Source organism: Lingula anatina, chromosome 7, assembly GCF_051362555.1.
Source record: "Lingula anatina isolate TDL-2025a chromosome 7, LinAna3.0, whole genome shotgun sequence".
Classification (NCBI taxonomy): Eukaryota; Metazoa; Brachiopoda; class Lingulata; order Lingulida; family Lingulidae; genus Lingula; species Lingula anatina.
The window spans coordinates 19,858,238-19,870,542 of NC_141773.1; the positions used below are offsets into that span (position 1 = coordinate 19,858,238).

The 12,305-nt window shown below is 39.3% G+C and overlaps 1 protein-coding gene across 2 annotated transcripts; it reads right to left on the reverse strand.

The window, feature by feature from the left end:
* Positions 1-722: 722 nt before the first annotated feature.
* LOC106166365 (uncharacterized) lies at positions 723-12,293 on the reverse strand. Of its 2 annotated transcripts, none has more exons than XM_087017817.1 (12): positions 12,203-12,293; positions 11,071-11,474; positions 10,340-10,700; positions 8,632-10,037; positions 8,141-8,308; positions 7,591-7,729; positions 7,119-7,188; positions 6,826-6,896; positions 6,434-6,589; positions 5,640-5,836; positions 5,043-5,158; positions 723-4,664 (listed from the first exon to the last, which is right to left on the reverse strand). In XM_087017817.1, the coding sequence occupies exons 2-12, from the start codon at positions 11,341-11,343 to the stop codon at positions 3,902-3,904; spliced, it is 3,720 nt and encodes a 1,239-aa protein (XP_086873943.1). In that variant the 5' UTR covers positions 11,344-11,474; positions 12,203-12,293; the 3' UTR covers positions 723-3,901. The 2 variants fall into 2 exon arrangements, with proteins under 2 accessions (XP_086873943.1, XP_086873942.1); XM_087017816.1 differs by having other exon boundaries at positions 6,434-6,592.
* Positions 12,294-12,305: the final 12 nt, after the last annotated feature.

The window sequence follows — 12,305 nt, forward strand, 5'->3', positions numbered from 1 at the left end:
TTTGTTGAGAGAAAATACGAGAACGAGTTAAACTTAATATTTATTCGGTAAGACAGAGCAATTGTCGATTTCTGGCTACTGTAAAATATTACATCACAATATCTAAATTACATGGTTCGCGCAACCTTAACGAACATAAGCGTTACTAATACCATATATACAATATTTCTAATACAATAGATTATTAAAAAAAAAAAAAAAAAAAAAAAACGCGTTCCCGCACAGATCAGCGGTCGTTTGACCACAGATTTTATCGAACTGCTATCACTCTGGTCAAGCGAGTACTTGACCACGTTGCCGGACATACGCCGGGCAACAAGAAGAGCCCAGTGGGTATTTATAGGAGTGGCCCACGTAGACGTGATATCCCATAGAGCGTGCTGACACTCCAACGATCTGACACTGACAACTACATCAATCTTAATTTAAACTGAAACAATGCCACATTTTTAGAATTCAAATTATCACCGTTTAATTGCCATACCGATTAATGTCTGTTATTTTATAATTGGTGTCGGATTTTTTCCCGTGCGTGACAATGCACAACTCTACACTTAATTCAAATTATGACCCAACGACACGCAATGTAAATAAATAAAAGGGAAATTTTAAAAAATAAAATAAAAGATAAATAAATAAATAACTGGAGTAAAATTATGTTAGTTTCGTTCTCAACATTTCTGGAACGATAACATACTTGTTAAACAAACAAAAATACAACATCCAGTACAATATTTATTTCTCATACTCTGACTGGTTGTATAATAAATACCTAAATACATATAGGTGTATGATGAAGACTAGCGTTAAGCTTAAAAATGAAGACCCATTAATGGCAATATATTAATATCATATCTTCTATGATACGATACGGTGTTGCGGTACAGTGTAAGGGTATATCAATACCTAATGCCAATGTAAACTCTGATTGAAAAATGTTCCATTTACAATATTTACTTAACTTTTTAATAACTTGTATTAATATTCATCATCAAACACAACAGTCTCATTATATTTTCAGTCCAATTTAAAAAGAAATTCCAAATATCAAATTATATACATTATTTAAATGTAACTATAGTAGAAAGAGTGAAGCTAATTGTTCGGGAACTTGGCATGCATGATACCGCTACAGTGGAAAAAAAAAAGAAATTGTATCAACATAAAACTTATAAGATTTGGCAAGTTAATATGGCCGTCTCACATATGCTATTGTTCTACACGTCGTCACATGGTATTGACCTTTGGGACTCTTAAAGCCACAGTCTTGTTCTCATCAGTTTTAACTTAATACAATTCTAGGTTTTACTTCAGGAAGCAGAAGCTAAGAGTAATTGGCACAAACAGCGGTGATAAGATTTATAGCGGAATTAAATAACGGGGGTTGTATTTCAATGACCACGGGCTATATCTGTTTTAAACTGGAACTGATGAGAGCACAGCATTATTAAATTGGGGACGGTGCCACCTACTAACCTACTAAGACATGGGGGGGGGGGGGAGGGGGGGTCTGTAGTTCCCACCTTTAATAACGTCATCAATATCGTGCGTCAATGACCAAGGATATGGTTCATGTTCCACAGCTTTCACAACTTTTGGTGGTGAGCAACAGTTTAAATACTTTGAAACAAACAAACATTATTCAATGATGTTACACCGTCACATCTACCACATTACCCAACAAATAAGTTTCTCAACCAACACAATGTCCCGTCCTTCAATAATGCTTTCAAGCACAACCATCGCACCTAACACAATTTGATACTTACAAAGCAGGAGAATTGAATCCCACACTGGACACTTACAGAGTACTAATGGTAGAAGGCCCACAGACTTCATCGTACCACTGATGTTATCTGGCAATCAGCAGAGAATGTCCAACAGAACCAATCACATACCCTATATCATACCATCTGTATATGACTGTCCAAAATGTGTTTCAGTTTTCATTCTCCATTTATAAACAACAACTGTTTGAATCAAAATACACACTGATAAGAATTCCATAATGCTAGTTTACCTTTCAACAGCCATATCCTGTGACAAATTTCTATATATTTAGATATAATTTTTCTTAAAAATCATTTTCAAGAAATTAATCTTATCAGTAACATTCAAAATACAAAAACTACAATGATAGCACCAGTGGTATGGCATAATGTGTACCCTAATTGTTGTAAACCTAAGACAATTGGAGTACAAGTTCACTAATATATATACTAATCCATAATATTATAAGTCTGACTATAAGTCTGTGTAGCTGTTCAGCACATAATGATACAAAATTCAGACCCACTAAAAATTTAAGATTGTACTTTCAACAAATGTACTATTCACTTTATTAAAAAAGAGAAAGCCTCACCAGTGAAGATGAATTTCAATTCAATAATCACCTTTACCATTTTCTCTTGCAGGTCCTCAAAAATGGCTACATAAAATACTCAACAGTATAATATATATATATAATCTAACACGATAAATCTTGGCAAATATTGGTGTTCTAATATCATCAAGCAACTTCTTTATACCTACGGTGTTCTTAATAAAAACCATGTACACACACACATGTATATGTTACATAAAGAATAACAACCAGCACCCTTATTCTCTTCATTATTTCCCAAATTCCACTGAGACCACCAATTCTCAGAGCCTTGATAAAGCTACCTGTTTTTTTGCTGACTCCCTGACCCTAAAATAGCATTCCAAATTCTTCATTAGGATCCCTCAACCTACATTAGGTTAATCACTGGGATTTCCGACCTGCATAAGGATCACTGACCCTTACTGAGCACCTCTGAACCTCCATAAGGATGTTACACCCTTCACTAGAATAACTATTCTTCATCACGAACCATGACCCTCAGCGCAACTGACTGATCTTTTCTTAAGAACATGGATCTCCCCACTTAGTTCTCTGCCCTACATAAGGTTCATTTGGCGTATTCAGAACTGCAGACTAACATATCCGGGGATCAAATATGGATGCTTGTTGCGTAATCCCCGTGAGGAATCTATTCAGTGTCTAATCGGGAATGAAGCGGCAAGCTTTTTAGTGGGACGCCATATTTAATCCATGGATCTGTTAGTCCGCTGTTCTGATTGCATTTATTGGTGCTAAATTAGGATAACTGAACCTCTATCAGGATGGCTGACACTCTGTTAGGATAAATGCTCCTTTACCAGGATCCCTGATCCTTCTGACCAACCTTTCAGATCTAGGCCCTTACATTAGGATCCCAGGTTTAATGCTGTCCTATACTTCAGCAGGATTTTGATTTTAATTCCTAGACTAATACAAGCATAGCCAAATGCTGGACAGCTTTTTTTGTGAAATTTTTCTTCTAAACCAAATCCATTGCAAATATGGCTGGAAATCCCCTTTTAAAGCATTATGTGGCTGTCATGTCTTTAATCTATGAGAAAATGAGAAATGAATCTTTAACTACCAGCAGCACTTATTCTTGTAATCATCTCCTCTGCATTTTTGAACATAACTGGTGTAGAGACTATGCGGTTATCCAATGCTATCTTAAACTGAAATCACAGTGATACAAAACTGTCACTGCCCTTCAACCCCACCTTCCCTCCCCCAATGTCTGTCTCTAAGACTGCGTTCAGATTCATATATCGTACCAGCTAGATTGACCCAACTCTGCAGGGGATTCTTGCTTAACTGAATTCAATATATTCAGCTTAATTGTCAGACATGCTTCCTTGAGGAGCTAGGGTATAATTGACTTTCATGTGTGCTCAGCTTAATAACCTTAGCAGCTCAAGAAGGTATGTCAGACATTTAAGCCAACGACAGTGATTACACTTAGAGAGAATCTCCTGCAGAGTTGGATTAATCCAGCTAGTAAGATTGGTTTATCTCTATGCTCCCTAAGAAGACAAACCTTTATGAGTTGTAGAGCAATTTATGCCAATCCACCTGAAGACTTCTGGCTCCATATGCCAGGTGACTAGGCTGTGGACTGGCCCCAGTGACTGTGTGACTCAACATGTCTGTGAGAGACTGGCACTCCGGCCCATCTTGGAGAGCAGATGGCGCTGGTGAGGAGTCGTTCCTGGACACGGCATTCTGGAAGTGTGCACTCCAGTCACTGGGCTGAGTCACTCTTAATCGTAAATTTGCCGCGGGAGAGATGGTCTGCTGGGTGGGGGTGGACTGCTGTGCACCCGACACCTGGGGTGCAGGTTGAGTAGAATGCTGGGAGGAGCGCAGTCCTGTAGATGGCATCGTAGTCTGGAGCAAGTTTGCCTCAAGATTAGCCTTCAAGCCTGTCTTCTTCACCATCCTTGTGTCCACGTATTTATCGAAGTTATGGGACTGCACCACTTCGGAGTGCTTCTTTTCAACATGCTGGCGCAGGTTGCGCATGAAATTGCACTCGTAGTCGCACTCCTTGCACTTGTACATCTTATCTTGACAATGTTTCCGCTTGTGTTTGCGCAGCGTGGCCGAGTCTGCTGCTGCGTAGTCGCACAGGTCACATTTGAATGGCCGTAGACCATAGTGGGCATTCTTGTGGCTTTCCAGCAGATAAGGTCTGTCTGTCTTGTAACCACACAACTCGCACATTAGGTTACGCTCAGCACGTTTTGGCACGTAGCCTTCAGTGTGCTGGGTTAGCATGTGCTTCTTAAAACCACATCTTCTCCTGGAGTGGATGAAAATAAAAATAGCTTGTCTAAGAATGGGTTTGTTGTGACAAGGAGATGTGGGGTCAGGTGGTGTATTGTGATGACATATTGCAACTGGTTCTATTAGACAGCGCTGAAAGCTGGGCTTTATTTCCCAAACCAAAATTATCCTCAAAATTGGTTCAATCTTTTCAACCACAATTTTACTCTGCTTTGAATCAGTATGTCCAAGCAGTAGCTTAACATTTTAAAAATGAAATTCCTTGCCTCTTTATAACAAGTTGAGCATGGATTATGTGTCATACCTATACTTTATTTAAGTGGACTGGCTACTTTGGATTTATCTTGAACTGAAAAAAGATATGTGATCTGATGATAAAGAAACCTGTACTTACTTAAACCCATTCCCACATATATGGCAGAAGTAGACCATCTGAGTGCTATGTTTTACCATGTGATCTCTCAGAGCAGCAGGACAGCTACAGGGCTTCTTACAAATACTGCAGTTGTACTGTAATACATAGAAAGATAACAGCATCAATAGTTATCATATCCTATGCTTTTAGTGGGCCCATAAACACTATGATACAGAAAATGTCTAATGGATTACATACCAGATTATGTGAGAATTGATTATAAAGAGCACAATGATGTAAATGAAGACAAACACTTAATGATGTAAAAAGATGCATCATGATTATAGCAACTAACACAATGCGGCTTCTACATCTCACACATTATTGCTGTCACACCTAACACAATGTGACTGTCACAACCCACTCACCTCTGCCATCAGCAGCCCAGGATGGTGCTGTACAATGTGACAGTGACACCTAACACAATGTGAATGTCACACCTAACACAATGTGACAGTCACAACCCACTCACCTCTGCCACCAGCAGCCCAGGGTGGTGCCGTACAATGTGATAGTCACACCTAACACAATGTGAATGTCACACCTAACACAATGTGACTGTCACAACCCACTCACCTCTGCCACCAGCAGCCCAGGGTGGTGCTGTACAATGTGGCCCCTCATGGACCCCCACTCCTGTTTCTTTGGCATGAACTCGCACTTCAGGCACTTCAAGGCCTTGGTGTCATTCAGGTGGCAGTTCATGTGGACGTCCAGCTCAGACTTGTGGACACTGAATGACCGACACCCTGGGATGGGGCACTTGGCAGAATCTGGAAAAGGACATTAAGATTTCTGCCTGTGATGATGGACAAGGTACTTGAACAGTGTATCATCTCCATCATTAATATAATTTCTGAATCAGTAACCTTTTCCATTAGATTAAGGCTTCACATATTTGCCTAACGAAAGGCAACTCTTTTCAATGTTTTGTTCAGATACTTAAATATAATCTACTCTGTTAAATTGCTGAAAATAACTTTGTTAAAAATTTTACTTAACCTTCAATGCCAATTCATTAAGAAATGTGTCTATAGAAACTGAATGATTTTTAAACATCTAAGTTCTACATAGTGAAAGTTCAAAACACACTTGGACAAACAACTTTGTAGCTCACTTATGCTAAAGAAGAAGTGAAATTAATCTAGGACTACAAAAGCACTCCCATAACATTTGAAAACATAAACTGGATAAAACTAGCACAGTTGCGACCAGCAATGAAATTACCCATGCTCACCTGTACACTGTATATACAATGTAAACCACAGGTATCACACAAATATTCATAAATTATGGTTTTGGGGAGATGCATTACAACCTCCAAGAGTCTTATGTCAAGATTGTTGTACCCCAAGGACGCCCTGTATTACCTTCCTTGGGGGTCCTGGCCCTCCTCTTTATCTTTGGTTTTAATGGAGCCAGTTCCTGGGCAGGTTTTGACACTTTGGTGGCTGGCTGGGAAATCATCTTCATGGGTTTACTGGACTTCCTTCTGGAGATCTTGATCTTGATCCCAACTTTTTTCTCTGCTACAAAAAAAAAAAAAAAAAAAAAAAAAAAAAAACCTCAATGGTTATTTGTAAGAGGGGGGAAAAAAAAGATAAAAAAAGATATGCAAACATGAAGTGTGATTTCTTAAAATGTATTTGAAAAAGATAATCTGAGAAACAATTCTTTGCTTAACAGTTTGGATTGTTGAAAAATCTGATGAAAAAAAAAAAAACACAGTTTAACTAAAGAGAGGCTCAAGTGAAACTCTCACCATCTTGTTTCTCTGCTCCTTCCTCTACGGCATCTTCCCTTACTTTGTCTTCTTCCTCAGTCTGAGACAGGCTGAAAAGAAGTAACCACTTGTTACAGGTGACACATCATTGCAGCATAAGAGCTGTCCATGACTTTCATGACATTTTCAACTTTTAATTATAAGACATCTTTTTATAACTTATTCTTAAGACACACACACACACACGCACACACATGCGCACACAGACACAAAAACACACAGGTGTTAAGCTGGCAGGGGGAGGTGGGGGGGGGGAGAGAGAGGACAGTTACCTGCTACACCCATACTTCACATCCTGGCTGTCATTGTCTGGGTTGGTGACGGCCAGTGCTTCTGGACTGCCTGAGGAAATAAATGTGGAGGAAACCATGTTTGAACTAAAATCAGCTTTCAACATAGAAATACAAACAGACTGTTGTCCTTACTAGAAGAAAAGAATTGGTTATACTAAATCAACAGCAAAAAAAAAAAAAAAAAAAAAGAAAAAAAGCCAATTTGTCTTGGATATATCAAAAAATTAAAGACCTTAAAGTTCACTGTTCAAACCAATATGATTTTTTAGTTACTGCTGGCACATAAAAAGGGATTTTTAACTCTTACACTGAATTACATACTGTATTGTTTTTTCACCAAGATTTTCCAATACAGGGTTTTAAAACAGGGTAAACACAAACATTATTAATTCTATTACAAATGTTATTTCTAAAGTTTCCTATCTGTGAATTTTTCCAAAAGGTTCTCTACCTTCACACTTGGCCACATGTTTCAGCATCCCGTCTATCTTGACCATTTTCTTTGGGCAGTTGGGACACTTGACCCTCTGGAACAGCTTAAAGCGGTGTTTTCTGTGGACGTGGACCATCATGTAATGCCACTGGGTTGCCTGATTGGAAATAAATCTCAGTATAAAACATTGATGGCAAACTGCGCCACCTGCCAACTATCTTGACACGGTTTTGAGTCACTTGCAACTCCAAAGTCAGTGCAAGAATTTCAAAGGGAAATTTGAAAAACCAATGCTTTAGCATGGGTTAAAGACTTTTCTAAATATTTCAGGATTGTTACAGATTAAAGTGATGGCAAGCGTCAGGAAAAAAGATCAAAGGTTGGTTATTCCGATAAAAAATATTGTTTTTTTCCGGAAAAATTGGTGAAATGTGAGTTCATTTTACAAGAAAATCTAACAATGTGCATCTTTAATGTTATAAAAGAGTCTCTCAAGAAAATTCTGCTACTTCATCATAAGACCCAGATGCCTCGTCTCAATATATCCCAAAGAGAAGACCAGCTGTACCTGGGATTCTTGACTTTTCCCGCTGGGCACATAGTTGCACACAAAGCAAGTGTAAAGTTCCCCCTCTGGATCCATGGAAGTGTGAAACTTGCGATGAAGCTCACTCTCTTGTTTGGTCTTCAGATGGACGGCACATCGCGGGTGGGGGCAGTTGTACACCATGGTCACCTGACAAGATGAGCCACTTTAAAATTTCAGTACATTTTCAATTAAATATTATTGTTGCTTATCAAAAAATTACTCAGTAAATAGGCAGAAGGACATAAAAAAGATATAACACTGTTTCATTTTTACACACCATGACTGTAGGGACAGAATTTCAATTTTTAAGCACTTCTTTCGATATTTTAAACTACTAATAACCCCCTCATTATCATAATTAATCAAGATAACTCCTCTTCAGTTATACAGTTTGATAAAGACAAGTTCAGAATACAACAAGTAATTTTGGAGTACTGAGCAATTGTGTTATTTAGGATATGATAACTTACCTGATGCACATACTGCAGATGGGCCGACAAAATCTCCCACCTGGATGCCTTACAGGTCAGATTGCCACACACATAGCACCTTAAATCTCGCGGAGCATCAGGACTCACATGACTCTGCATGTGTGCTGCGTGCTCGCTGTCAGACCACAAGTTAACGCCACAGATCTTACATTCTGCGATATCTTCAAAATTAAGATCTGGCATATCAGGAAGTGGAGCACAGGGGGCCTTTTTTCCCTTTTTCTTCTTTTGACCTATGCTCTTCTTTTCATTGTTTTTACTCCCACTATTGTCATTACTGTCACTGGCAACTGTTTCATCATGATTGTCAACGTCACCATTATCATCATCATCATTATCATCATCATCAACATTATCTTTGTTATCTCCGTCATCATTGTCAGCATTATTTTCCAATTTTACACGTTTTGGTGTCATGTATTCAGATACTTCCTTAACTTTTCTCTTCCCCAATTTCTGTTTTTTCGGTCTCTTTACTTTTTCCTTTTTAGGATGCCCTGCCCCTAAACTCTCAGTAGCACAATCAGTCTCTTGTTTCACAGGTGCCAGTTCATTACACTGTGGGGCTTCATACTGAGTTGCCGTGGAAACCATTTTGTTACGTTTCCATGGATACAACTGGATATTACACTTTGAGCACCGTACTGGCTTAGCACCACTGCTGCAACTCTGGCATAATGGCGGCCCTGGAGTGGTGTCGCCATCACCACCGCCATTGGGGCTCTCTGGTTGACTAGGCAAATCTGGACTTTCTAAGCGTTCTGTCCTGCAACTCAACTGATGGCTGGTCTCCTCATCGCACCTGACCCTCGAGCTCTGCATGGAATTTTGAGATTGTTGTAGATTTTCTGAGTTGTGGGTTAATTTATTCATGATACTAGCTATTGCGGTATCTATGGCCATAGACTGCACTTGTGTTGAGAGTTCTTTATCCTGTTTTTCCACTGGTGCAGGCTGTTTCTCATTACTGTTAATAGGTCCTACATTATTTTCAATTTGTCTACTTTGTGGTTCTTTTTCAGCCTCATTACCATTCACATCCTCTGTGGATTGCTGAAAATTTGTTTGCCTTGGCGGCTGTGGTGGTGGTGGTGGTGGTGGCGGCGGGGTCGTCTTACGACTGTTGTCATGGTATTGTACTGGAGGTGAGCTGCGTTCATTGTCATGGTAACGCTGGTTGTCATGGTAAACAGGAGGCCTGTCAGTGTGCGTGTCTTTGGGATAACTGTCAAAGTCGTGTCCAGCGCTGTACAGCTTGGCTGCGGCACTCAGTGTGTGAATTCCGCCATAGTTGCCATAGTAACTGCTAGCACCACTAGGCTGGTAGCGTGAACTCACTGGTACAGTGGTATGATGGTATGTGTCTGGTCCAGCCAGAGTACTACCTGGACGGTGGACAGTTGAGATTAGGATTTTATCACATAGGTCTTCAGAACAAGAGGGTCATAAAGCAATGCTTAGCAACTTGAACTTTGATTTATCACTCCATTATTGTATTCCATTAATTATTCTTGAGGATAAATAAATGAAATAAATAACATCATATATCAAATTTAATCTCACCATTTATTCCATTAACTTTTTTTAGAGCAAAATATTTCACACTTTCTTAGTAGAATTAGAACACGTTTTCCACTTTACTACATGTTTCACACTTCCCTGGAGTCAGCCATGATGAACAAGTTACCTGTGGACCTCTGTGAGGTGTACAGCGGTGCCGTAGTCTCTGTCCCCAGTCCATCACCACTGCTGCTACCTGGTCGATACTGTGATGACACCGCCACACCACTTATGGTAGCGGAATGTATGTCATACTGTCCCACTGTGGTGTTGGGTGCCATGACACCACCGGCGCCAGGCTGGTAGCGTGAGGAGACACCGGGCCCTGAGCTGGGTGGTGAAGGGGGGCTGTGGCTCCTCTGTGCTGCCACTAGGGCCTGGTTGGCCAGCATTCTTAACTGTGCTGTGTCACAGTTCAAGCTGGTGTCATAGTCTCGATATACTGGCCGAGTTCCTCCGCCATGGTGTGGAGGGAGAGATTCCCTTCCCTATTATAACAATGAAAGATAATCAGATTGTTTTAATACAATATAATATTTCCAATTAATCTAATAAATTTAAATGTGTTACAAAAAATATCTATATCAGAAATCTGTGTTTCCATTTTGAAAAACTCTTGCCTTACTAACCAACCATTAGAAATATTCTTTTCTCTGGTGCATACTTCACAGGATATATTTTTTTGTCTTTTGAAAGGACTTAAGGTGAAGCTGTTAATATGTACCTTTATTCATCTTTCAGCTTTCTTTTGTCTTTCTTTCAGCCATTTGAAAAATATTCCTCACTTGAGTGATGTCTTTAAATAATTTCTTCCCTTCTCAAATTAAAATATTATTTTGTGTCCTTGAGCAATATTACCTGATGGTAGTTCTCAAGTGGCTGGGGGTAGGAAAACACGCCAGCAACAGCAGGGTCCATCATGTGCTCTGTCACCAAATGGTGCTGAAAGCTTTCCCAGTCGGCAGCACTGTACGGGCACCTGCGACAAAGGTACGGTGGGGGACCCAGGTCCATCATGTGCTCCGTCGCCAGATGACGCTGCAAACTCTCCATGTCCGGGGTGCTAAACTGACATCGTCGGCAGTGGTATGGAGGAGGAGGAGCGAGATCTCCACAACCTAGATCCGACATGATGTGGAGTCTCTGTATTTAACACCACTTAGCATACCATGTACTGAAACCAGGGTTTTTCACTTGGTTTTAATGAGAATGGTAATAACTTCTCCATGAATATATATCCATATACATGTATGTCCTTTATCCTAAAGAGAAAGCAAATTAAAAGACCCCATTACAAGTGAAAAATGGCATGGTGATTTGTAGCAGATTACTACATGTAGAACTTGTCATGTGAAACAACTATACATTTTAATGCAAATATATAAATAATTATCTTAAGCGCAAACTGAGCGATAATCAATCAAAGATTGCATATTATGAGACATAAAAACAACCATGATATTGTAATTAAATAACCTGCAAAACTTGCACCAATTACCTATATTGTACTTACACAATGTAATGAAGCATTGATATGTGCAAATAGAAACTATGCTTCAAAAATCATATACAGTTATGTCATGCCAATTTTTACACATTTCCTATACTTTTGCAAGGTGCACTCCTATACTTTATCAACTGCATCATGATAACATATCATACTGTACAGCAAATTATGGGCCTTTCATTTAATTTATGTTTGACAGTCTACAGGTACAATACGCTTTGAAACCATACGTATGTGACAAAGACTCACTTGACTAATTTATACCATTGTTTCGCTCACTAGCTGACCCTGCCAAGTCCGGTCAAATCTAAGAACTTCACGCAAACATTAACTCTGGCTGGCATGGTAATGAAATATATGGTTGAAAATATATGAATGGGGGCAAAGGAATGAATTCGTTTTTGGATTAAATACACTCTACCGTTAGATGAGCATGCATCTGATATCTTCTTTATATCATACTTCTGCGAAAATGTACCTTACCTGATGTATTCACGCAAAATTTAAACTGTATTTTGCACAATAAATTGACAGTATGCCTCTTCTCTGGAATAAGCCATCTGTAAAAGGCCACACGCTACGCTTC